The sequence below is a fragment of the Telopea speciosissima genome, chromosome 4 (genome assembly GCF_018873765.1).
Source record: "Telopea speciosissima isolate NSW1024214 ecotype Mountain lineage chromosome 4, Tspe_v1, whole genome shotgun sequence".
Taxonomy (NCBI): domain Eukaryota; kingdom Viridiplantae; phylum Streptophyta; class Magnoliopsida; order Proteales; family Proteaceae; genus Telopea; species Telopea speciosissima.
The window spans coordinates 3,105,730-3,133,632 of NC_057919.1; the positions used below are offsets into that span (position 1 = coordinate 3,105,730).

The 27,903-nt window shown below is 39.3% G+C and overlaps 1 protein-coding gene and 1 long non-coding RNA gene across 4 annotated transcripts; one reads left to right on the plus strand and one right to left on the minus strand.

Annotated features, from left to right (window-relative positions):
* Positions 1-1,642: 1,642 nt before the first annotated feature.
* On the plus strand, positions 1,643-27,903 carry LOC122657319 (PHAF1 protein At3g51130-like). 3 transcript variants are annotated; one of them, XM_043851986.1, is made up of 15 exons: positions 1,643-1,801; positions 2,202-2,284; positions 6,969-7,043; positions 14,129-14,196; positions 14,272-14,377; positions 14,512-14,572; positions 14,674-14,840; positions 15,388-15,450; positions 17,563-17,610; positions 19,275-19,388; positions 19,483-19,582; positions 19,704-19,777; positions 27,070-27,174; positions 27,283-27,344; positions 27,717-27,903. In XM_043851986.1, exons 1-14 carry the CDS (start codon positions 1,705-1,707, stop codon positions 27,328-27,330), a joined length of 1,209 nt encoding a protein of 402 aa, XP_043707921.1. In that variant the 5' UTR covers positions 1,643-1,704; the 3' UTR covers positions 27,331-27,344; positions 27,717-27,903. The 3 variants fall into 3 exon arrangements, with proteins under 3 accessions (XP_043707921.1, XP_043707920.1, XP_043707922.1); XM_043851985.1 differs by having other exon boundaries at positions 27,283-27,341; positions 27,714-27,903; XM_043851987.1 differs by lacking the exon at positions 15,388-15,450 and having other exon boundaries at positions 27,283-27,341; positions 27,714-27,903.
* On the minus strand, positions 11,031-11,985 carry LOC122657320. Its single transcript, XR_006332292.1, has 3 exons — positions 11,913-11,985; positions 11,602-11,603; positions 11,031-11,043 (listed from the first exon to the last, which is right to left on the minus strand). It is a non-coding gene; the product is annotated as an uncharacterized LOC122657320 (long non-coding RNA).

The following is a 27,903-nucleotide window of genomic DNA, read 5'->3' on the forward strand; positions in this document are numbered from 1 at the left end:
ATAACACATGTATATGCAAAAAGACTAAAATACCTCCAAGTTTAAAACTAACCTAAAACGAAGAAACAAAAGAAAATTAAGGAGGGGAGACCTTACGTATAAAAGCAATGATGGATACTACTAAAATGTGATGTAAAACATTAGCAAAACGTCATCAAAGACCTAGAAAACCAAACCAAACGATGAAAAACAAAAGCTTGAAAACGAATAACATGTGATATAAACTTATCGACTGATCGAATAAAGAAAAATAACAAAAAATAATATAAAATTACAGAAATAAAGAGCACAGTAGAAAGATAAAGAGATGATGCTAAAACATGTGACAAAATTCCCTAAATAAAGCTAAAGAGGCTATGCTTTGAATTATGACACGTAGCAGGGCGGTAGCGATGTACCCTGCACAGTAAATGGAATTATATGAAACCAAAACCAAAAGAAAAAAGCTCACCAAATTTCAACTTTCGTGAAGGATGAAAGGAGGTTGGAACAACATAGGCTTAGGTTTTGAGGAGATCAAGTATGAACCATTGTAAGGGACTTGTAGAAAAACAATGAGATTACCATTTTATCTACCTTAGGAATTATTGGGACTTTCGAGATACTATTGTGGAGATGTTGTGGACTTTATAAAACCATTTAAACGTGTGAGAGATCTGTTATGTATAGTCTAGGGTTTTTATCACTATTTATGACAACATCCACTATATTATATTATAGGGTAAGTGTTTCCTCCAGGGGACACGAAAGCCAATTGAAGCACGCATGGAATCACTAGGCGGTGCATGCGTCGAATCTTGTATTTAGGCATAAGTGCCACGCTCTCTCATCCATGGTTTGTAATCTTGGATCGAATCAATATCGGCTGAAGCCGATCCCGATATCAAACCGATCCCTTGACATCTGACTGGAAAGGTAACTGGATCGGCAATCCCGTTTGGATCGACCGATCCAATCCGAGATCTGGTCATTTGTCAGTGGTCAGGGTTATGATGTCTCTTACACTCTTATATTATATTATATTTATCATTTTTCACATCACCGTCACTTCAAGACTTGGCAAGTTATATATGTATTATTTAACATTTATCTCGAGTTCACATAATATCATTTATATTATATTAGTTTAAACTTATCACATCAATGTCTTTTTAAGTTATATAATGCGTTTTTATATAATATCTTAATATAAGTACTTAAATTTGTATATTACTCTGACCGATAATGGTTCGATCCGATCTAAATAATATTGTCCGGTTCGAATAATAGCAACCGGTTCGATCCGATATCAAAACACCTACGGATCCTGTCGATACATGAGCCAATCCATTAAAAATCGATTTTTGAATGTTTTTCACCGATCCAGACCAATTTATACCGATCCAAAAAGGTATTGATCATAACCGATACCGATACCGATACTGAGATTTTGAACCTTGCCCCCACCACTTAAACCATTATTCCCTATGTATTACATGGGATTTTAGAACTGGTGGCATAGGGGCACGTACCAATGAGAAGGGTTGAGATGCTTTCGTACGTGACGGTAGAGAAGTCTTTTGGTGCGAAGAGGAGAGAGATGATGCAGTGTTCCTTCCGCGGTAATATTTTACAATATTATATGCGCGTATATTTATACAGCATCCTTGTTTCTCACCGAAAGAAACGGAAGAAAGAAGGCGAAGTAAGAGCAGGCAAGAAGAAATGTTGCAGAGGCCTAGAAGAAGGTGCGAGGGCACTGCTATGGGAGCTATCATTCTTGATCTCCGTCCTGGGTTTGGAATCGGGCCTTTTAGTCTTGGTAATTCCCCGTTCCTTTTTTTGTTATTGTCAAGCTGAAATGATATTTTCGATAATTGATCGTTGTTCATGGATCATCCTCAAAACATAATTTGATTGTATTGAGTGCAATGTTTCCAGCCTTAACCAATCGATTGTTGATTATTTTCTCAATTCCCCATGATATTTTGGATATATTTGGGTCCAGATAAATAATCGAATGACCCATTTGCCCCTCAGTTGATCTGAATGAATTATTGTAGTTGTTCTAGTTAATTTGCTCTGGGATGTCTGCATGTTCCATTGAAAAGGAAATGGATACTCAATTGCAAATCGATATTTGCTTGAATTTCAGTAGCGGTTATTCTTAATTGGCTGAGCCATTGCATTGCATTGAATTGATTACCCACTGTGTGGTGCAGGGATGCCGATATGCGAAGCATTTGCTCAAATAGAGCAACAACCTAACATATACGACGTGGTCCATGTGAAGTACATTGATGAGGTGAGTGAAGCTGATATGTTTTTGTAGTTGAACTTGTTTTACATGTTGAGCATGATTGGGTTTATACTCATTTGATTCATTTCGTATGTGCTGCGGAACTGAATGAGAACTTTGCATTTACTTGGAGGGTTATTCAACTTAAGATTTTCTTTTATGTTACCTGATTGAAGTGGATTTTGTCTCTTGTTAACAAATTATGGTTCACTAACTTTATCTTAGAATGGAGTACAGAAGTAACAATATTCTGTAAATATTGTCTGAAAGGGCAAAACTAATTCCTAGTGGGACTTCATATTTGATGCTCTTACTCTCATTATTTCTAAGTTTATAAACGAGAAAGAAAAAGATCCACTTAATAGAACTTAAATATTTGAGTTTTAACACATACTTTTTGTACTTTATATCATTCAATAAATTCTTACATGCTACTTATGAATTACTAGAATCTAATCCTTTTTATAGTACGAAAAAGTGTAGCAACTGGACTTTATTTATTTGAGAATATACGTTAATGCTGTTATTTTCCAATCCTTGTAAGATGTGAAACATGTGATACAATCACAGTTTCATGATTGCAGTATATAACTACATCCTAGTTAAGAAAAAATATTTATACCTTTTTTTTTTTTTCCCTGGTAATTGGCAGCAGGCAATATAATTATTTAACAGAGTTAGTTACGGTTATTGAACCAAACATCCAATCTTCTGAGTAGGGGGTTTTCACCATAGACATGGGTCCACAACCTGTTATTCACCTCTTAACAATTTGTTTATTTGTGTAATCATGTTAATCTTTTTCCTTTCCTGGTAGGTGTAAGTACCGCGGTCTCCGAATGCGGGTTGCTCCCCCTTGCGGGCGGGATCCGTTAGGTTCCGTGGCCCTTTGGCGACAAGGGTTATGGATGGCATCGAATTTCATTATATGGACATAAGGGGATCATGCTTCATAAGTTAAAAATAATTGGAGTCACCACCTAGGATTCGGGCCTAGGACCCAATGGGTGTAGCCCCATTCGGTATGAACAGAACGGGCTACATGATTCCATCTGGTCTGGTTAGAGATTGGGTAAGTGGTCAGGTTACGGGAATGGGAAGGTATTAGCACCCCATCCCGCCCGAGTGAACTGGTCTTTCTATCATATGCTAAATATTGAATATCTCCCTTTATGATATGTCCTATACTAACTTATGAGGCTACAGTGATGCATCAAACATAAGATAGAAAGGAAAAAAAATCATTTAAATATACACTAAGTTGAACTACTTTAATGGTCTACATTGTACCAGAAATAATAAGAAAGAAAGAGACAGATACCTGTTAAGAAATAAAAGAAATAAAGGAAAATGTACCAAATACGAAATATACGATGTCCCCACGGCTTGAGTGGAGACGGACGATCGGTTTGGCTCTCTCTTGTTGGATAGAGTAATGACTATGTAAAAGAGATTTTGCTTTTAAGACTTCGAGCAGAGTAACGGCTGGAAATGAGACTTTCGCTACTAAGACTTCGGGCAGAGTAACGGTTGTATATGGGCTAAGTATGGATAGGAAATGAGAGAAATGGGGTTTCGGATGGTTCGGCTCTCGGACGAAGTAACGAGATTCTAATCCATGGAGAGGGATGACCAAAAGCTTGAAAAAGAGGCTAAAAAGAATATATGAAGGCTCAAGAGAAGCAAAATGGGGGGGGGGGGGAGTGGGCGTGTGGAGCCCGTCCTTGAAGATTTATAGCTTGAAAAATGAGGGTGGGAGTCACAGCTAGGATTTTTGGGTTCTTTTCTCCCTTTTGACTTTTCATAAAATATTTTGTTGGGGGACGATCTCCGTGGTCGGGGAAGGTGAGCAGTACCTCCTTCAATATTTGGTAAAAGGGTCTTTTAAATCATTTTTAGGGATGTAAGGATGATATGGCTTAGGTTCAGGGGTAAGAATCTTTCTCGAGAGAGATGCCAATGTCTGTCCGTGTCTTGTTGTCGTCATCTCCGAGGGGTGACAAAATTCAACATCTATAGTAGGCAATTGGTTAGGCCGCATTACCAAACGTGGCCTAACAATCTGTTTATTTGCCTACCAAGAAAGGAAAAGGATTAACATGATTACACAAATAAACAGATTGTTAGCTATGGTCTTGGCTTCAGCTTGTTTCATTTGGAAGCCAGAGTAAGGGCCATGAGAGGGAAGGGTGGGTTGCCCACAAGGCTTCCTTTTCCCCAATCCTCAACGGTCATTTTTTTTTTTAAATTTCTTATTTTTCAAGAAATGAAAAGATATTATATTCTTACTTTATGTTGGTTGTAATTATTTGCCTACTTTTTCATAAATTTTCCATTTTTAGTACCAAATCTCATCCTCTAGGTGTCTCTCTCCTAACCTGCCTACCAAAATCTCTCCCTTATGGAAAACCAATTCTATTATACCTCTCTCTCTCTCTCTCCCCCCTCTTATGGCATTTTCGTCTTCTCTTTCCTTGGTAACTAACCAACTCTTCTTGACATCCCATAAGTTATATATATATATATCCTAGATACAGGGCTGCGCAAAATAACCTCCGCGCTCTTGGGGATTTTCGCCTTTCCATGGGGATGTGGCGGTCATTTCGCGGCCCTGTGTCTAGGTGCGGGAGCCGCGCGCCACATGTGACCAGGTAGCATTCTTTTCCCCATAAATATATCTAACACTTCCTTACGTTCATCCCTCTCTCTCTTTTTCTCTCTATATCTCTCGTAAGTACCCTCTAACCCAATGCACACACATAGACTCATCTCTCTTTCTTTGCATTACGTTTTTTTGTATGGGAAAAGTCAGATATCAATATCCATCAAAAGGAAATATGTTGCTTATATTGTTGTATTTAATTTCTTATTTTATTCTGATTTACTCATGGCCGATCCTGATACTTGCCTGATCTTGTATAGGTGGAACGGTTCTTATTAGGGGTAAATCTGTCCAAAAAATGTATTTTTTATTTATTTATTTAAATTGAGGTCAATACCGCCCAATACGGCTGACACATATCGGTATTGATATCAGCTGATATAGATCCAGATACCGATATTAATTACCATGAATTTACTACACTTTTTAAGTGATATTTTTTCTTAAATTCTCCTTTTTCTTTAACATGTAATAAAATTTGAATGTGCATCTCCTGTAGTCCTGAATTTTCGAAACTTTATTTTAGCACTTGGTCAATTCCATTTGGGCTGAAACTTGACAATTTGGGGCAGGATACATTGGGATTTACCCGTTCATAAAATCTGGACCCCATGACATGCTACATGCCAGATATTCATGCTTCAAGGGAGCTGACTAGATACCCTCTCTTAGTGGGGTGACCAAGAAACATCCGCTCTTTAAATTTTGAGTAGTTTAAGCGTATAATTTTGTAAATTTTTTATTCTAATGGAGTTTATATAATTTAAATTTTCTCAACCTGTGCATTGATCGGGTTCCATGCTAGTTTAAATTAGAATGATCTGCACAGATTCGGAAGTCTTGGCCAGTTCTTTAGCCATAGATGGGTCATGGAGGATGGTTTATTCATTTACACACTCTTTGGCTACTAGTTACTACTTTTGCTTATGTCTAGCACAGCATCTTATGGCAGGCTCTGTTTTTTCGTAGGGATTAGTTTTTCAATTGACTTACCCCTTTCCTGGATGCTGTCTGGTAGGATACTGGAGGATTTGGTTACAATTTTTCATCTTGTTGGGTTTACCGACTTATCTGGCATTAGAAGCTTATTAACATAAATTTCTACTAATTTATGGCTAATTGTGTTTTCTTGCTTGATTTGGATTGTGTGGATGAGGTCAACATGTTCATCAAATGAGATGATGTTAAGTATGCTGAATCTCCATTTGATGCACCATTATGATAAAAAAAGGGTTTATTGTTCTTGCATGGAGGGCTTGCAATGGCCGTTGTGTGGGGCTTGGCACAATTGGCCACCTGATCAGTGCCATGTGGGACATGATGTGGAAAGTTTAACCGTATGGATGGATAGAGTCATACCTGATTAGCCATTTGTCAGATTTGATGGTCTAACTCAATTATATGGCCCACTTATATTGAATTATTCCTTGTGTATTTTCAACAGCCAATCTCCACTTATATTGCATTATTCCTTATGTATTTTCAACAGCCAATCTATTTAGTTCTTGTCTCTCACTATTTAAGTAAATATTGGCCATTTTTTTGTCATTTGTAAAACTTGATTGTGCTGAAATTTTATAGGTAGACAGTGAATGGTGTTCCTATTTATGAACCAAATTTTAGTGTCAAATGAGATGCCATTTGGTAGATATAAAAGGTTTGTTGTGCTTGGCCTGGCAAAACAGCCATTGTAGTAGCCACCTTCTCAATTTTTTTTTTTGTTTTACTTTCATTTTTAGATATTGTTATTTTGCAAAGAACTTTGTGTCTGGGACTCTGGTGTGATAATGTTTGGTCATTCATGTTCTGGTCATTTGTCTTCTTTTTACTGCAGATATAAAATCTTTATTATCTAATAAGCTTGGTTGAGTTTATAGTCAAAATTCATTGTATCACGTGGTTATGTGGTGTTACGTGAATTTTTTTCTTAATTTGAAAACATTGTTCAGCAATCTCTTCCCTTTTTTTTTTTTGTTTGTTTGGGTATTGAGTGTACCTTTTGTTCCCCTCTTATCCCATTTTCCGCAGGAGCCACTGAAGTTGGATATCGTTATTAATTTTCCGGATCATGGTTTCCATCTTCGCTTTGATCCTTGGTCCCAGGTATGCTTTTTAACTCTTCCTAGAATTTGAAATGCTTAAAGGAAGTCCATCTAGTATTAAGAACAAAAAGCTAGTAGATGGAAGATGAGTATAAGGGTTTGACGCTTTGATGCAGTTGCAACAAACAACAACAACTCAGCCTTATCCCAACTAAATGGGGTCGGCTACATGGATCCTTGCAAAGACAAAAATTTAGAAAAAAGTAAAAGAAGAGGAACACAACAACAACTACAACACAATCTTATACAAACTAACTGGGGTTAGGTACCTGGATCCTTGCCCTCCGATTCGCTCTATTCGAAGACATACTAGAAACAAGACCTAAACTGTGCATGTTTATCCTCACCAGTTCACCTAGGGTCAATTTAGGCCTGCCCCTAGCTCTTCTAGTACCTTCAATCCAAATCAAGTCACTCCTCCGAATTGGAGCATCCTAAGACCTCCGTTGAACATGGCCATGCCACCTCAAACGACTCTCTTGAAGCTTATCTTGAATCAGGGCTACTCCCAAATTGGCTCTAATATGATCATTCCTTATTTTATCCTTCCTGGTTTTGCCACTCATCCATCTCAGCATCCTCATCTCCGCTACATTTAGCTTATCTTTATGACGCTTCTTAACTGCCCAACACTCCGTGCCATACATCATAACTGGTCTTATGACTGTAATGTAGTCCTAGAATAGGAGATAATCCTACTAGGAGCCAATTGGAATCAAGCTTGGGTCAAGCCTGCTGTTTAGGATTGAGTAGGGGCTGTTTTAGGGTAAAATTAGGGTTTAGGATGGGAATTTGGGAATGGGGTTTATAGGGTTTTAATCTGCAGGTTTAGAGGGTCATAATGGTATAAAAATATCTGAATTTGAATAAGTTTTAAAATCCTGCAGAAATTAGGATTAGGGTTTCGGGTTTTTAAAATTAGGAAAATAGCCAAAACTAGGATTTACAGTAGGATTCAGGGGCAGGGATTAAGGTCGAGTGTTAGAGGGACTAGGGGGAAGGTTCGGCTGCAGCAGGGAGATTTTCTGATGGCTGAATATGTCCCAGTAGAAAATTAGGGTTTTTTAGGGTTTAAAGGAGAAGAGGGATTTTAGGGTTTGGGGTTTCAATAGGGTTTTATAGAACTAGGGTTTTATGAATCAAAGCAGAAAATAAAAGAGGAATTGATTGGGGAAGGAGAAAGAAGGCTAAAACAGAAAATTAAATCTCAACTCACCATAAGATTCCACCGGCAGTAAATTGAGGGATGAAGGATGAAATCACCTTCGAAGAGAGACCCTCCCAGCCGTCACGGCATAAGGAGTCGCAGGATTCCACCCACCCTTTCGCCTTGATAAGCCCACAAGGATGCAACACACTCACAAGAGCAAGGAGCAGCAAACAGCCACGAACATCTGTATTTTTAAATTCAAATCTGTTGTGGGGGAGCCTCCCACGATATTCTTATTTATAATAAAAGCCTAAGGCCAAATCCTATTACAACTTAAAGGCCTCTCCTTCACAAAATCGTGGAAGGGAGAGGTTTAAATCTAATTGGACTAATTTAAAACTTAAAATGTCCTAACTACCCCTACTTAGCTTAAATTAAAGGACTCTAACTTAAAACAATTAATTTAAAAGAAGATTCCCCATTAGCCAATAGGATATAAGAACCTATTAGCCAATAGGAGCTCTTCACTTAAATTAAACCCATTGGACCCATTGAACCAATTGGATGCAACCAATTTCAACCCGGTTCAATCTAAAAAACATAAAAATAAACTAAGTATGAAAATATAACTCCTAACCTACGGCTCCCTATTCAAACCCTAAGTTCAGGGTTTCTTCTTCTTCTTCTTCCTTCTTGGAGCTGCATCAACTCTCCTCGTCTTGAAAGCATTCATCCCCGATGAATGGCTGGAGATCATAGAATGGTCTTCCAAATCAGGATCGAGTTGCTTGAGTTCATCTTCAGCGGATGGTGCAGTCTTATATGCGGACAGCAGCTCTTTGGAGGATGAAGAAGGTTGCCATGCTGGCTGGACAGCAGCCTTTTGACATACCACATGAACACCTTGTAACTCATCATCATCAAGATAATTAGCCACATCATACTCATCATCAGGAGGGAGTGGGTGAATACAATTTGTGCCTTGGTCGTCGTCTTCACCTTGAACTTCTTCCTTTTCAGCCACGTTGATGGGCTTCTTTTTATGTGGGTAGTCCCTAGCAATGTGCCCTTTGTCTTGACAGTAGTAACAAGTGAAGGGGTCATTTCGGCCCATAGGAGCCTTGCCCTTGTCATCCACACGTGGGGGAATAGCAGGGCGAGGGGTGTTGCCTGTAGAGGAACCTTGTTTGGAGGTGCTATTGTTGATGTAGGCCGGCTTGGAAGTAGAACCCGGCTGTTTACATGAAGCTAGTAACTCCTCTGCCTTCAAGGCCTTCTCAAAACAATTGCGAACATCTACCACGTCAACCACTCCAATTGTCCTGTTGATCTCACTTGATAGACCCAATCTGAACCTGGAAAGCATTTGGATGCCTTCCTCCCTAATGCCAGTGTGGGAAGAAAGGGCATTCAATTGTCTCATGTACTCAGTTACAGTCATGGTTCCTTGACGGAGGGAGTTGAATTTATCCTGCATTTGAGACCTGAAGTGCCGTGGTAAGTATTGCTTGCTCAGGTCATATTTCATGTCTTCCCAAGTGCGGGGTGCAGTACCATTAAAGTCCATCTCTCTTTCCGCAGTTCTCCACCACTCACGTGCAGGTCCGACAAGCTTAGCACGGACTAACTTCATTTTCCTTTCTTCAGATAGATCATACCAGTCGAAATAATCTTCTATTGCAGCAAGCCAATCATAAAATACTTGGGGGTCAGAGTTACCATCGAATTCTTTCAGCTCAAGCTTCACCTTTTGGTTGCCTGTATGTCGTCGATTAGTACCCTGGTCTCCAGTGAAGTAGGACCTCATATATTCCTCAAAAGTAGGCTGCCGACCTCTGTCTCTGTCCCGGTCTTCTCTATCTCTGTCTCTGTAGCCTCGATGGTAATCTCTGTGTTCCCGAGAAGGCTCACGGGCATATCTAGGTCTGTCCCGACGATCTCTATAATCATCTCTTTCATCTCTATCATCTCTATCAGTCCTGAATCTGTCCCCCCTGTGACCTATATGTCCAGCTCTATAACCCCTGTAGTTATCTCTAGGGCTCCCATCTCTGTTAGGTAGTCTCTGTACCACTGAATGGGGTTGGTACCTGTCCTCTTCTATGGGTACATTGCTGTCCCCATTAGCTGTAGCTGCCTATGTTCAATTACTTGCAGCCTTTCAGCCATAGTTCTCTCTTCAACCCTAAGGTCTTCAAACAAGTCTTCTGGTTTGCAGTAAATTTTCTGAACATCTCTAGCATGGCTGCCATAGGGTCGGCTGGTTGTGGCAGCACTGGATTGTCATGTTCATCCATGGCTCTGATACCAAGTTAATGTAGTCCTAGAATAGGAGATAATCCTACTAGGAGCCAATTGGAATCAAGCTTGGGTCAAGCCTGCTGTTTAGGACTGAGTAGGGGGTGTTTTAGGGCAAAGTTAGGGTCTAGGATGGGAATTTGGGAATGGGGTTTATAGGGTTTTAATTTGCAGGTTTAGAGGGTCATAATGGTATAAAAATATCTGAATTTGAATAAGTTTTAAAATCCTGCAGAAATTAGGATTAGGGTTTCGGGTTTTTAAAATTAGGAAAATAGACTAAACTAGGGTTTACAGTAGGATTCAGGGGCAGGGATTAAGGTCGAGTGTTAGAGGGACTAGGGGGAAGGTTCGGCTGCAGCAGGGAGGTTTCTGATGGCTGAATATGTCCCAGCAGAAAATTAGGGTTTTTTAGGGTTTAAAGGAGAAGAGGGATTTTAGGGTTTGGGGTTTCAATAGGGTTTTATAGAACTAGGGTTTTATGAATCAAAGCAGAAAATAAAAGAGGAATTGATTGGGGAAGGAGAAAGAAGGCTAAGACAGAAAATTAAATCTCAACTCACCATAGGATTCCACCGGCAGTAAATTGAGGGATGAAGGATGAAATCACCTTCGAAGAGAGACCCTCCCAACCGTCACGGCATAAGGAGTCGCAGGATTCTACCCACCCTTCCACCTTGATAAGCCCACAAGGATGCAACACACTCACAAGAGCAAGGAGCAGCAAACAGCCACGACCATCTGTATTTTTAAATTCAAATCTGTTGTGGGGGAGCCTCCCACGATATTCTTATTTATAATAAAAGCCTAAGGCCAAATCCTATTACAACTTTAAGGCCTCTCCTTCACAAAATCGTGGAAGGGAGAGGTTTAAATCTAATTGGACTAATTTAAAACTTAAAATGTCCTAACTACCCCTACTTAACTTAAATTAAAAGACTCTTAAGTTAAAACGATTAATTTAAAAGAAGATTCCCCATTAGCCGATAGGATATAAGAACCTCTTCACTTAAATTAAACCCATTGGACCCATTGAACCAATTGGATGCAACCAATTTCAACCCGGTTCAATCTAAAAAACATAAAAATAAACTAAGTATGAAAATATAACTCCTATCCTATGGCTCCCTATTCAAACCCTAAGTTCAGGGTTTCTTCTTCTTCTTCTTCCTTCTTGGAGCTGCATCAGACTGTCTTATAAAATTTGCCTTCAAGCTTTAAAGAGATCCGTCGATCACATAAAACTCCGGATGTTCCTCTCCATTTCATCTGTCTTACTTTAAATATCTGTGAGACGTCATCTTCTATATCACCATCCTTGCTGATGATTTTTCCTAGATACCTGAAATGATCACTTTGTGGGATCTCCACCTCGTCAACTTTCACCCCCTCATTATATGTCTCAGAGTTAACTGAAGTTACCATATACTCCATCTTTGTTCTACTTATCTTAAAGCCTTTTGATTCCAAAGTTGATTTCCATAACTCCAGTTTGGGCGCTTTTCAAAAATGGTCGGAAGAAATGTACCGGGTTTCAATTCGATTTCCGGCTGGCTGGTTTTGATGCAAAAAAGACAAAACGGGATTGGATTTCCACTCATAACGTTAATTCCAGCTTTTGTCTCATCCACCAAAACAATGTCAATAGCAAAAATCATGCACCAAGGAACCTCATCTTGAATGTATTTGGTTAGCTCATCCATGATAAGTTCAACCACATAGGGGCTCAAAGCTGATCCTTGATGTAACCCAACTGTAATTGGAAATTCTCTACCTTGGCTCCCCAGGGTAGAAAATAAGGTCCTGGTGGCATTCCAATAGGCTGAAAATAAGCTTTGTGTAGTTATGTTTAAGTTTGGGCCTTTTTAAGAGCTCTATTTTGATTCCATAAGAGAGTGATTAGGAGTCTTCTAATGATTCAGTTTAGGAAATTTTAGAGGATATATATGTATACACCCCCATCAATTGAACATATTTTGGTTAAAGAAATTGGAGTTTTTAAGAGTTTTGGTGCTGTTGAGATGTGCAAACGGTACTGGAGTTCCAGATCTGATCTCCTTCCTTCTAGTTCTGTTCATCTCTAAGATCAGGTGTGATCTTTCCTCTCTTCTTCTTCTCTCTAATTTATTGTTTGATTTCTTCTTATTCTCTTCTGTCTTCATATCAATTTCTAGTTTTAGTTTCAATTCTGATTTCAAACCTAATATTTCCAATCAAATTCTGAAATCCTTCTGCAACTAAACTTCTTCAAATATGAGATTTTTGAATCTGTTTTCTGTTTCTGATTTCTGGTTCTGATTTCTTGACTGAATAGCTGCTTAACTCCTCTGACTGAGTTCTGTTTTTATATCCCTAATCTGTCCACCGATTCTGCAACTTTCTAGCTTTCATACTCTTAGTAGGTTTGTTTCGTAACGCTAAATCTGTATCAGATTTAGATCATCTCTTGCAGACCTTTACACTGACTGATTAGAGCAATCTACCAAAATTTATACATAACAAATTTGTTTTGATTGAGTTATTCAATTTTCTCTTAATCTGGTCCTTATTCGTATACCCGTGATCCTGTTGCAAGCTAATCTTCCACTGGAACTCCCTGGTTCGGGATTAGCACTGCATTATGCTTTTATCAAGGGAATCACCTATATCCTCGAGGTCAATGACAGAACTCTCTTGTGAATTATATTGATCCAGGTTCTGAATACACATTTGTTATCAATTTTTAGTTTGAGCATAGTTATCAAGGCGGAAAGGCGGCCATGGCGATTTAGAAGGCCCAAAATCAAGGCAACAAGGCACTCGCCTAGGCGCCCAAGGCAACCATGAAGCCTGGATGCAATGCCTAGGCGTCGCCTTGATAACTATGAGTTTGAGAACTCATGTTAACCTGAAGATCTGCATGTAATGTCAAAGTGTTTTGATGAATTCAAAATCACTTTCACTGATAAGATGGAATAGCCTTTGCAACCTGCTAGTCCTACTGCCAACCAGTTGATCACAGTGGGTGAGTCTTCCTTATCGAATATTAATGATTACCATTGCTGGGGACAAGTGGCTAGCAAGGAACACTGCTTTCTCTGGTTCTGGGGAATTGCCTACTTCAATACCGGGGGGGGGGGGTGTTAACGCCTTTAGGACAGGGAAATCATGTGGGTGGGCATACATAGCACCTGCATGGGAGTTTTTTTGTGTTGGGCTCACATTTGTTTAACCCATATCAGTGGTTTTCAACCATGTTTTTATGTGTTCAGTTCTTTCTCATACCTCTTGTCCATTATCATTTAAACAATCCATTTCAAATGGTGACGTGTATAAAAATACCTACAGAAAGAATAAAAAATGTTTGTGCAACCAAATGGATATTAATAAGATTGAGATATTCAAAACCTGGGAAGAAATGGCAAAAACATGAGATTACTAGGAAGAGAAATAATTTGATTTTGTGTTTTATTGGCCAAAAAGGTCTTTTCCGTTGTCACCCAAACATTGGGTGAATAACCTATATGCACTGAAATTGGTTTTGCATCAATGCAGTAGTATTTCAATTATTTATTTTAAAGATTACTGTTTTTAATAAACCATAAATGTGATTCATCGTGTTTGTGACTGATTGTCTGATCTTTCTAACTTACTGGCAGAGGCTTCGCCTCATTGAAGTTTTTGATGTCAAACGACTTCAAATGCGTTATGCCACTTCTCTGATAGGGTGGGTCAGAAGCTCTCTCAAGTGTTCTTTTATCAGTGAATCATAATCATTGTTTACACTGATCCATAATTGCAGGGGACCGTCCGCTTTAGCTACTTTTGTAGCTATTTATTCACTTTTTGGTCCAACATTTCCGGGGATATATGACAAAGACAGAGGGGTTTACACTCTTTTCTACCCGGTAATTAATTGAATGCAATCATGAACTAAAATCATCTGTTCTTTATAGTTCTCCCACCCCACCCCACTCCCCCTCCAAAAAAATATTAAAAATGATCCCTTTCCTTTTGGTGTTGTATTTGGTGCTTTTATTAGGGGTTGTCCTTTGCCTTCCCAATTCCGACTCAATATACAGATTGCTGCCATGATGGGGAAGGTATGCAGTTCGGTCACTATATTCGTAATTACTTGGATGCATTTATTATATTATCAGATTGCCATCTCTTTCTACTCACTGCTTTGCTTTCACTGTGACAGCGGAGTTGCCACTTGAGTTTCCAGATGGGACCACTCCAGTTACATGCCGTGTCTCGATATATGATAGTTCTACTGACAGCAAAGTTGGTGTAGGATCTTTTATGAATAAGGCTTTAGCTCCTCCATTACCGTCTGGCAGTCTTTACATGGAAGAAGTGCATGCTAAGGTTGACATCTGATGTTTCATATATTCCTTTATTTCTCTAAGTTTGTTTGTTCTTATATATCCGAGGTTCTAAGTCTATTTTTTGTGGAGCCTTGCCACTTTATTTTTTCCCTTCTTCTTGGCTTTTGGGACTATTTTTATTTCTCCTTGTTTAAGTATTTTCATCTTTCTTTTAAATATATTTTTATATTTATTTCCCAGACCCTGCAGTAGCGGGAGCCTCGTGCACTGGGACGCTCTTTTTTTTTTTATTCACGGATATTGTTCATTCATTCCTGTTAGACTCGAGGAAATGCTGAGGGTAGCATGAAGCTCCTGCTTACTTCTGTAGAAATAGGTGTCTAAAGACACTACTGAGTACTGAGAGGCCTTCTGTAGAAATAAGTGTCTAAAGACAGAACTGAAAGTCCTGTTGTATCTTTTTGCTTGGCATTTTACACCCTTTCTCATATTTGTCTCGATTTATCTCCAACACCACCCCCCCCAAAAAAAAAAAAAAGAGAAAAAGAATAGGTGTCTAAAATATTTGTATATGATCATTCTTTCAGCTTGGGGAAGAGCTATGGTTTACCATAGGTGGTCAGCATATTCCTTTTGGTGCATCACCACAGGTCAGTCTATGAATTCTCTATCATCAGTATAAGGTATCTTATGTTCTTTCTCCCTTGCATCATGATTCTTTTTTCTGTGATTTTTTTTTGGGTGCATATGTTGCTGACACTTCTGTTGGAATCCCTCCTTGGTAGTTAGATTGTTCATTGTTTCATTGCATACTCTACTTATAGAAATTGGTATCCTTAACCGTTTGAAATTTACTGTTGGGTGGGTTGGGGGCAAAACGCTATGTACACAAGATTCAAGAAGTGCTTATCAGTGTATATGTATGATTGCAAAAGACTATTTGCTTTTATTTGATTGAGAATCTGGGAATACTTTATGTTTGGAGGAAGGGTAAAAGTTCCTTATCAAGATCAAATGGTTAGGATTCAGGTATATAGAAGCACTACTCAAGAGGTCATTTGGAAATAGGTATGAGAATGCCTTTTGGAAAAAATTAAGATCTCAGAATACCACTATGATGACCATTGACAGAACATGTGTAAATCATCTAAAGCATAGTTATCAGAAATTCCCAACAAGATTAGGAGATGTTGAACTGAATTTGATTTGGTTTCCCCAAATTCTGGGTAACGATTCAGAATTTCCCTGAATCTGCTGCTCCTTAGGAAGAAGGGGGGGGGGGGAGGAGTGCACCCATTTTCCAACTTTTTCCGCCTTCTAAATTTGAAGTCGATGGCCAACGAATGCCTTGCATGCCTCGTTCTTTCCCTCCCCCTCCCTCCAAATTTTCTTTTTTTGAGGACGACATATACCTTATTTATTCCCCCCCCCCCCCCCCCAAAAAAAAAAAAAAAAAAAAAAAGAAGGAAAAGAAAAAATGCAATGTACCCTACTTCTCTCTTAAGTCATACATAGACCTAGAGTGCACAGATAAAACAGTGGACCCTGCCTAAAAATTCTGTATTTAGATTCCATCTTTTATCACCCTTATACAGGGGTGAACCATGAACCCTGACTTGTAACCCCTACTTTAAAATCTTCTTATTTAGAAATGGAATTGGTAAATTACTTCCATAAACCACATCTCATTTACTTCTGTAAACACTTCTTAGTCGTTTCCCCTTTATTCTCCCTGTCTCCCAAATGTTTTCAGCCATTTCTCATTTTCTTCCATTACGCATCTTATTCGCTTCTCCTCTCCTGCATTTTAACAAATTTTTAGGTCTCGCTTTTTAGTTCTTGATTTTAAATCATTTCAGATAACTATGTGCTGGACCAAACCATATAACTGCTCATAAACCCTTGCAACTGTCCTCTATGTTGAACCATTTAATGACCCAAAAAGGAACCAGAGCTGCAAAGTCATTCACATTAATATATTCCCATTTGTAGCTTTCTAAATTGATGGATTCATTTTTAACTAGCAAATATTTATAAGTTCTAGGTAACACAATGGTAGTGCAAATGGGGTCATCTTGTCTTGGAAAAGCATTTGCAGGATTCTTTCCCTTTTTATCCTTTCCATTAGCTATGACATATAAAGGGGACAAAAAAAAAAATTAATCTTCTATAACAAAAAATGAGAAAGGGAAATGTGTTTCCTCATATTCTTTTAGTTTATCGTTGCATTTTGGTTCTGATAGGGGCTCCAATAGATCACTAACTTAGATGGTGTCATCTCCATCATTGAAGTCTTCAAATGAGTACATCTTTTTTAAAGGATCAAGACTGTTAAATTTGGCCTTTGAATTTCAGGTGTCTTTACATCTATACCTTCTTAATTCCTAAATCCATCTAGTGATTCTTTGATCCAAGATTTATGAAATTCTTTCAATCTTCATTTTATGCAGGGCTTGTGGTTCCCAAGATTTTTGAAATCTTTTGCTTTTTGAGTGTTGACGAGAGAATTTATTGGAGCTCCATCTATTTTCTTTCTTTCTTGTAGACAGGTGCTCTGCTAGAATTGTTTTACTAGGCTTTTAGGTTCTGATTCTCCTTGGGAACCACTAGATCTCCTTGCCCACAAATATTTAAATTTTTTTTTGGGTTGGGGGGGATGGAGAGGGTGGGTGTTCAAATTTTTAGGTTATTATACATATTGTTGATGAGGTAGTGATCACTTTTTCATTTCCTTGACACGCTTATCCATAATTTTCGTGCAGGATGTGTGGACTGAATTTGGTCATCCTTGTGGAATTCATCAAAAGCAGGTGCAAAGAAAACCCAAGATTTATTCATTAAAAAACTTGTATTTTTATGAACTGATTGGAAGAAATCTATATTTCAACAATTTAAAACTTGAGAAATTTGGTTGCTTTGGAGAATTCTTGTTATCCTTATTGAATCATGAAAAACATGGTGAATTTTGGTGTTTCTGCTATGTAACTCTTGACTAAAATCTTCCCACTTTATATTTTGACGGTAAAATATGAGGAAAATTTTCTGGTGCAGATGAAAGGGACAAAAGACGACTGCAAAAACAAGTATAGCCTGGTTTACATGCTATTAAGATTAGTTGATTATCTTGCACAAGAAGTTTTAGAATTTAGTGCTTTGTATGGGATGATTGGATTTATATTAATTTTATAATGCTGCAAGATGAATGCACTATTTCATGATCCATTATGTATGATTATTACTTAAGACATTATGAAGGTATGTAAGATCAAGTAGTGTTTATAATATGACAAAAAGAAATCAAATCCAGTCATCCAGCTCAATCTTGATAGCGTAATTTGAACTGAGAAATGAGAAGAAGAATAAGAATAGTACTAAAAAAGAATGAGAAAATGATGTTGATTTGGGTTCTCTTATGGTTGCAAACTTGAGCTTTGCTTGAAATACAATTTTATTGGTCTCAAATCATTCCAACTGTTGGGTTTTTTCCGTTAATTACGTAGGAAAAATCTGTTTGTAACCGAGGTGGTTACAACTGACTTGTAATTTACTTGTCTCCCTCTCGCCCTCCTGATGTAGATCACAAGTCCATATGTGCCCGCAGGAACAAGCCCCAAAACCAGCCCAGCAAGGTTTTGGATTTGACTGCTGTGAGAAGCAGCCTGGTTTGATGATGTGGCAAGTTTTCGTTGGTTCGATGGAGCATCACCTAAGGCAGCCCCAGCCCAGAGAGAAGCATGAAGAAGAAGAAAAGAGACCAAGACAGACTTTTTTTATAAAAAAAAAATGTTACTGTTTGTATGAACAGTACCCAAGTTACTGTTCACATGAACAGTGATTTGGGGGCTGATATGGACGGCTGGTGTGAAGATCTGATTTTATTTTGTTACTGTTCTCTTAGTAGTACCTAGTTACTAAATCTATTAGTTTCTATTTTTGTTTCCTTGCTTGTTTAGAAGGCTGGATCTATAAAGCCTTGGTAGTTTCTATTTTTCATTAGTTGCTATTTTCCTACCTTCTATTTTGGTTTTAGGAAGTTTCTATTTTAGCTGCTAGTTTGTGTGGAACTATATCTTATTGGGGTCAGCAACATCCATGCTTTTAGCTGTTAACAATTTCTCTGAAAGAGATCCAGTTTGGATGTATTTTATCAAATGCATTGACATACTTGATAGTTGATAGTTTAAACTGTTTGTCTTTTTGCTTGCAAATGCATCAGTTTTTTTTGGGTGATAATGCATGAGTTATACATGTTGTTTGTTCAATCATCATTGGAAGGTCAAATTCTTATATTTGTGCGTATCCTCTGATTAAATATAGATTTCTGCAACAGTCTTATTCTTTGTAATTTGAGTTTTATGTGATATGCTTGAAATATGTTTTTGAAGTTTTCTACTTCCACTCAATTTCATGTCATGAGTTGGTTTGTTATGCACATTACCATTGTTTTTGTCTCATTTTTTTGGGGACTATGTAGGTTGACCAAATGGTGATTCACTCTGCATCAGACCTGCATCCGCGAACAACTCTATGTGGGGATTATTTCTACAATTATTTCACTCGTGGTCTGGACATATTATTTGATGGGCAGGTATACTTATTTCTTCTTAGTGATTTATATTCCATTATCATGATGCACTTACCCTGCATTGTGAAGTTCTCATATCACCTTCGTACACATGCAGACACATAAAATCAAGAAGTTTGTTTTGCATACAAACTTTCCTGGACATGCAGACTTCAATTCATACATAAAATGCAACTTCGTAATCTACAGTTCTGACGGTAAGATGTTTTGTTGAAAGCCTTTACTTATTACACAGCGTTTTCTAAAATTAAGGGTCCTCACATTATGTTCCCCACTCGGTCTTTTTAACTTTGTGCCTTGTTGTTGTTGTTGTTGCAGTTGGAGGACATTTTGAGGAAGGAAATGCTCCCAAGACCTGCATTACTCCGAGCACAAAATGGGAACAAGTAAAGGTAAATTGTTCTTTCATCCAAATTTACAAACTCATATTTTGGAAGTTCTTAATATTTTGCGTCTCAAAGAAACAATAAACTTATATTTTGTATCTGGAGAAAGCAATGACGTCCTTAATGGCACTGTTATGCAAGATTCTGTGAAATACATATTAGTCACACTAATTCCAAGTGTCATAACAGAAGTTGAATCTGTGGTTGTATCATAAAGCCACATTAGCTTAATGATTATGGTATCTGATCAAAATTCTCAACTAAGTTCCTTCTCAGGACAGGTTGACTGTTAGAGGTTTGTTCCTAGGGGATTTACTAGTTCTTGAATTAAAAAAAAAGGATTAACTGGTAGGTTCCAAGAAATGATGATTGGAGTTATCGTGTATTGTTAGATATATGGCCAGAATACCGTGGGGGTATTCTGGACCTCTTTTCTTTGTTATTTTATTAGTTTTGTATTATGTGGTTTAGTCCCACATTGCTACCATACAGATGTTTACTGTTTTATTACTCTTATAAATAAAGAGTACTTGGGATGAATAGATCATCCAAGCTTTCCTTAATTTTAAATCTGTCCACATGGTATCAGAGCAGATTTCGAGTTAGGGACAAAACCCCTCCTTCGAATTTCAGTTTTTTTCCCCCTCTCTCTTTCGATCTTCTTCTCTTCTAGTTCTCTCTTTCTTCTCCCTTGTTCTCCATTCCCATATAGGGCAGCACTGATGAGGTGATCATACGATCCAGTTGCTGCCCCCATTACCTCTTTTATGCACTATAATTCTGCTCGATAAGGACCTGCCAAGCCTGTCTGCGATATTGGATCTTCAGTTTTTTTGGAGCTTGCTTCTACAACAACTACAAGGCATTAACTCCTTCCTTTGAAGACCACAAACTGCAGCAGGATTTCTTTTTTATTGGTTCAGTTCTTATCTACAGATTTGAAGACCTCCTTGAGATCGATCCTACTATCACAGGGTTTTTTTGCAAAACCCTGACACCTATCGATCTTGGAGTTGTTGCAGCCCAGTGTTCCTGATTTTTTCGCAGCTCTTTCTTCCAAGATAGAGGGTTAATTGACCTCGTTGAAGCCATTTTTTGCAGAATTTTGGACTCCTTATTATCCTCATCGATTTCAGCAATTCAGGTTTTCTCAAAAAACCCCGCCATTATCGATATAGGACTCTTCACTGCTTGCTGTCTCGATTTTTGGAGTTAGTTCAGCCTTCACTGAAGACATTATTGGACTTCTTTATCGGCAAGATGGGTGACTCTCTCGATTCTTCACTACTTCGATCAGCCACCTACCGATGGTCACCACAAGATCGACTACCACGCCTTCACACCAAATCCTATTAAACTTGATGGCTCGAACTACCTTTTATGGTCCAGTTCGCCTCTTTTGCCATTATTGGCCGTGGTCTCACCAGCCATATTAATGGCACTAGTGTTCAACCCATCGCCCAGGCCCCGCTCGGACGTGGCTTGCTAATAATGGTGTTCTCATGTCCTACTTAATTGGTTCAATGACTACAGATTTGCAAAGATAACTTTCTTCTTCTAGACACATACGCACGATTTGGGCTGCTTGCAAGGAAACCTACGGGCAGCTTGGCAATGATGCCCAGGTATTTGAACTTAGGCAGAAGGTCCTCCATACCACTCAAGGTGAACTTTCAGTTTCGAAGTACTATGCTACTCTACGCAGTCTGTGGCAGCAATTAGACCACTTCTCTGACTTCCACCCGTCTACAGTTGCTGATATTGCTTCCTATAAGAAGCATGTGGACAAGATCAGGGTCTATGATTTTTTGGCTGGCTTGAATGTGGAGTATGATCCAATTCGTGTTCAAGTGTTGGGCCATAAGCCTTTTCCCACACTCGAACAATCTTATGCATTGGTTTCATCTGAGGAGAACCGTAGGGCTGCCATGTTGCACCCGCCATTACTGATAGATCAGCTCTCAAGGCTGCTGCCCCGACCCCTTCTGCACCTAGTGGCACTGCTTCTCTTGGTGATTCTACTACAGGGACTGTTGTTTGTGAGCACTGTCACAAACCCTATCACACCAAAGAGAAGTGCTGGAAACTTCATGGGAAACCGGCTGATTTTGAAGCTAAACGGGCTGCCAAGACAAAGATAAAGACAAAGACCAAGGCCCATCGACCGAGATCAGCATTACAGCCCCTACTATCGACACTGGTCTATCCCAGGATGATCCATGTGCCCTCCTACGTATGCTCAGACTTCCACGCGCCGCTCTACTACATCGCCCATCGCCAATTCCTCGCCTCCTTCAGGTTCACACTTTGCCCGGTCAGGTATTCCATTTGTAGGTCATTGTGCTTCTGTGGCTTCCCATCCTTGGATCATAGATTCTGGAGCCACAGATCATATGACCGGTTCCTCTAGTCTGTTTCGCAGATATTCTCCCACTTCTGGGAAAGATAAGGTCAAAGTGGCTGATGGGTCCCTTTCTTCAATATCTGGAAAAGGACTCATCAACTGCACTTCCTCTCTTCCCCTCTCTTCTGTTTTACATATTCCTAATTTTACTACTAACCTTCTTTCCATTAGTAGTATTACTCGTGATCTTAACTGCAAAGTCATTTTTTTTCCATCTCATTGTGTGTTTTAGGATCTGGACTCTGGGAAGACGATTGGATTGGGTAAAGTGCATGGTGGCTTGTACCTGCTTGATGACGGTCGCTTCTCTCCACCACCATTGTCTTCTCCGCTGCATCAGAACTCCTTGGTCTCTTCTGAACTTTACCAGTGGCACTCTCGGTTAGGTCACCCCCCTTTAGGAATTTTAGCTCATTTATTTCCTAGTTTGGTCACCCTACATACTAAGGATAACTTTTTTTGTGAGGCTTGTGTTCTGGCCAAACAGACACGTTCAACTTATCCTATTTCAAATAAAAGGAGTTCTTCTTGTTTTAATTTGGTACATTCTGATGTTTGGGACCTTAGTCGCAAGCCCTCTATTTCTGGTCATCGCTGGTTTGTCTCTTTTATTGATTGTCATTCTCGGAACACTTGGGTATATCTTTTGCACACTAAAAATCAGGTTTTCTCATGTTTTCAGCATTTTCATAAGATGATTCAAACTCAGTTCCAAGCTACTCTCAAAATATTGAGAAGTGATAATGGAACCGAATTTACTGAATCACAATTTCAAAAATATTTGGTGATCATGGCATTATTCACCAAACTAGTTGTGTTGATACCCCGCCCGAATGGTGTGGCGAAAAAAAAACCGCCATTTGTTGGAAATGGCCGGGCTTTGATGTTTGCGAGGAATGTTCCTTCTCAATATTGGGGATGCGGTTCTCACCGCCGCCTATCTCATCAATAGGCTCCCTTCTCGGGTTCTTAATTCCCGTACCCCCTCGATATTTTCTTGGGCCATTCCTCCTTTATTGTCCCTCCCAAAGTATTTGGGTGTGTGTGTTATGCTAGGGATACGGATCTCCAGTGCAAGCTTGAGCCTCGTGGGCTCCGTTGTATTTTCTTGGGTTATTCTCCAACCCGAAAGGTTATAAGTGTTACCATCCCCTTCCCGTCGTACCTTGGTGAGTATGGATGTTGTTTTCCATGAGACCCTTTCTTATTATTCTTCACCACCTCTTCAAGGGGAGAGTTCTAGTGAAGATGTGCCCTTTGAGATTCCTCCACTAGAGGTTCCTCCGCTGCTGTCCGCCTCCTTTGACGGCACACCACGGCCGCTGCCCACCTCCTTTGACCGATGCCCAACCTCCTTTGGATGATGTCCAACCTCCTCCACTGTTCCTCCCTCACCTAATGGGAATCCTTTTGGGGGAGACCATAGAAAATAGTGTTGTTAATGTTCCTATTCAGGGGAGCCGACTCCGTCGAGAACTATTGGTGAATTTCAGCAGAGAATTGATAATTCCAACATACTCACCTACACAAGGGGAGAACCAACAGAGGGCGCTGCAATCCACTTTAGCACCAATACCCATCCAATTGCCGGCCGGATCCGGATCCTCCATCTCCTGGTAATCCCTCTTCTTCCGACCTACCTATTGCTCACCGCAAAGGTACTAGGACTTGTACTTTACATCCCATATCTCGTGTTGTTTCTTATAGTTCTCTTTCTCCATCTTTTCGTGTTTTTGTATCTTCTCTTTCTTCTGTTTCAATTCCTAAAACTTGGCAGGAAGCATCTATAGATGGAAAGTGGAAGGCAGCAATGTTGGAAGAAATGAGAGCACTACATAAAAATAATACATGGGAGCTTGTGACTCTTCCTCCGGAAAGAAACCAGCTTGGATGTAGATGGGTCTTCGTGGTCAAAAGAAGGCCGATGGTTCGTGGATCGATATAAGGCACGCCTGGTTGCAAAGGGGTTCACTCAAACTTATGGAGTTGACTATCGGAGACCTTTGCACCAGTGGCGAAGCTCAACTGTCCGGGTGCTATTATCCTGTCGGTCGTAAATCTTGGGTGGGATCTTCACAGTTAGATGTAAAGAATGCCTTCCTCCATGGGAGCTTGAGGAGGAGGTATATATGGACATTCCACCAGGCTTCTCGATGACAGACCAAAGGCAAGGTCCTAGAGATCAAGCGTGCACTTTATGGGCTGAAATAGTCACCTAGGGCATGGTTTGGCAGATTTCACAAGGTTATGATTTCAGCAGGTTATAGGCAGAGTAATGCTGATCACACTTTGTTTATCAGACGAGTTGGTGACAAGGTAACTCTTCTCATAGTCTATGTGGATGATATTGTGGTCACTGGTAATGATGGTGATGCTATCAGGGATTTGAAGCTCCTCCTTGGCCGTGAGTTTGAGGTCAAAGATCTTGGTCCTCTGAAATATTTTCTAGGGATAGAAGTTGCTCGCTCTTCAAAGGGCATCTTTCTTTCTCAAAGGAAATATGTCCTTGATCTATTGACTGAAACAGGGCTGCTAGGCTGTCATCCTTCAGATACTCCTATGGAAGCTACTACAAAACTTAGGGAGAAAGAAGGTGAGCCTGTTGACAAGGGTGTTTATCAGCGGTTAGTGGGCAAGTTAATCTACCTTTCTCACACACGACCTGACATTGCAGTTGCTGTGAGTTTGGTGAGCCAGTTCATGCATGATCCCTATTCCTCTCATATGGATGCAGTCCGTCGTATTTTGAGGTATTTGAAGTCTGCTCCAGGAAAGGGAATCCTTCTATCTCCCACGGGTCACCTTAAGATTGAAGCCTATACTGATGCCGATTGGGCTGGTTCTCCTGACAGGAAATCTATCTCTGGTTACTGTTCCTTTGTTGGTGGGAACCTTGTCACATGGCGTAGCAAGAAGCAGAATGTTGTGGCCAGGTTCAGTGCTGAAGCCGAGTTTCGTGCGATGGCCGAAGGAATTTGTGAACTTCTGTGGCTTAGAGGATTATTACAGGATATCGGTGTTGCTGTCCATCTTCCCATGATGCTTTATTGTGACAATAAAGCAGCCATTAGCATTGCTCATAACCCTGTCCAGCATGATCGTACTAAGCACGTGGAGGTTGACCGACATTTCATCAAGGAGAAGCTTGAGGCCGGCCTCATTTGTGTTCCTTTTGTGAAGTCTACTGATCAACTGGCTGATGTGTTCACTAAGGGACTGAGTAGCAAGCTGTTTCATCCTATCTTAGTCAAGTTGGGCATGCATGATATATATGCTCCAACTTGAGGGGGAGTGTTAGATATATGGCTAGAATACCGTGGGGGTATTCTGGACCTCTTTTCTTTGTTATTTTATTAGTTTTGTATTATGTGGTTTAGTCCCACATTGCTACCATACAGATGTTTACTGTTTTATTACTCTTATAAATAAAGAGTACTTGGGATGAATAGATCATCCAAGCTTTCCCTAATTTTAAATCTGTCCACATGTATATATGTGTGTGTGTATATATATATATATATATGTTATTTTATTTTGTTTTTTGGTTGAAAGAGATATGGTATTATTATAAAAAGGCCAGGGAAAATCTCCGACCAGGAATGACAGATGGATTTACAAGAAATGGAGAGCGGGCCAGAACATCTGAGACTAGTGAGTTTGAAGCCCAGTCGAGCGAAGAAGCCGAACCGTTGAGAGCTGCAATAATGAACTGACTAGGCCTTCCATCTATGAGGGAGATCAATTAACAACTAAATGATTTTTTGCAGCAGACCCTTAATAAGTTATCACTTTCTTTGAGGACAGCTTTTTGGAGTTTATGCAGTGGGATCTCCACCAAACCCAGACGTTGTGTCTCAATCTTTCAAATAGAGAGTTTTGTAGCATGTTTCTCCTTAAGTTTTCGTTAATGCAGACCAAGAATCAGTAGTTTTACCCTGTTAACTTTTTGGAGCACTATTTTAGGGCATATATTTTCCAAAATCAGGAAATTGTGCTTTTGAGAGAGGGGGGGGGGTATCCATGCTAGAGTTTAAAGGAGAGTTCTTTTGTTTGTCTTCGGGGTGCATCCAGATAGTGGTAGATTCACTGATCTGGTGTGCAAGACTGTCCTGTCTTTGATTTCCCTTCTGATCTTGTGAGCAATGTTTTTAAAACCAGGCATGTGCAACTGTTCTGGCTTTGCCAATCGGCAGTTTCACAATCTGGCAATCTGGGAGAACTGACTGGACTGTCCCATAGTGTAAAGGTATGCTTCATTTATGTGTAAGCATTTGCAATAGAAAATTTGTTTAACGCCTAGAATGGTGGTTTGATGATGGGGTTGTTATCTGTGGCACCTTGAGGTCAAGTCTTTTGTGCTTCATTTGTGATTTGACTGCCGTTTTTTGTTTTCAAATAAGAAGTATATCATTTAAAATAACAAGTATACAGTATTCCTCAAAGTCCAGCAGTCCAACTGCCTTGTTTGTATGGGAATGATCTGACTATTCAGAATGGACGGTCCATTGACCAATTAACAATGCTGGGGAGAGAGACCTCCAGTCCAACAGTTGAGACAGACCTCCTTTTTCTGTCTGTTGAGGTTTGAAAGGTCTATGAGACAGAACTTCGTTTCTCAAAAATTGCTTGACTGATTTTTCTCACCAACATTTGTGAAATGATTTTTTTTGTGGTAACCACCGATGTTATCCAAGTCTCTCTGCTCCACTTTCGATCATCAGCCTCTATCTAATTGTTTATCCTCTTTTTCTCGATAAGTATTTGGCTGTTCTTCGTGTATGAAATAATTTTAGTATTTCATTTCCTTTTATTCCATATATCACCTGTGTTCTTTTTTATTTTTATTTTCATGCTGCACAGAATGATAATGATGAGAATTGTAATTAAATTATAGGAGTTCCTTGGGGATTGTGGGCGAGCTGCAATACAAACACAAGGATCGACAAACAATCCTTTTGGATCTACTTTTGTGTATGGGTATCAAAATGTTGCCTTTGAGGTATGGATTAGATTACTGCTCGTTGATCCTGTTTCCTCTTATCTTTGTTGCGATTAATGTCAATGTCCATTGTGGGTAGTTAAACGGTTGCTCACAAATGCTTTTCAGGTTATGAAAAATGGGTATATTGCCACTGTAACTCTCTTCCAGTCGTGATGAAATTTCACTGGGTATGTCCACCTTCCATGTTTGTCTGAATCTGTAACTGTTGGAGATTCTGTTTAGCATTCACTTTGGCTCTTGGAAATAGGCTTATATTTATATGACAGCTTCATTTTTCTATGTTCGTGCGATATTACATCAATGGTCAATTAAAATTTATGACTTTCAATTTTCTTGTTCATCAAAAGTTCTGAATGAAACTTTGAACAACGTATAACTTAGTAATGTGTCACTGAGATAATGAATGAGCTCATGAATTAAGGTTAACTTGGATCCCAACTTGTCCTTTTGCAGTTTGTGCATGTTTACTTTGGGGATTGTCATGTTTGTTCCTGGTTTTCTTATCGAATTAATTTGGTTTGGGGATTCCCTTGCTGCAGGGAATGCTTGCATTGTGTAGAGTCATTGGTGTTGAAGCAGTGTTTTACTAATCGTCGTCAGTGCAACAAGCATCAATGGTAATTGTACATAAATATCTAACGATAAATTGTACAGTAATGATAATTCATATTGTATTTGATTGAATATCATCTGTAAATAGATATACAATGGAATATCTTTTTCCTG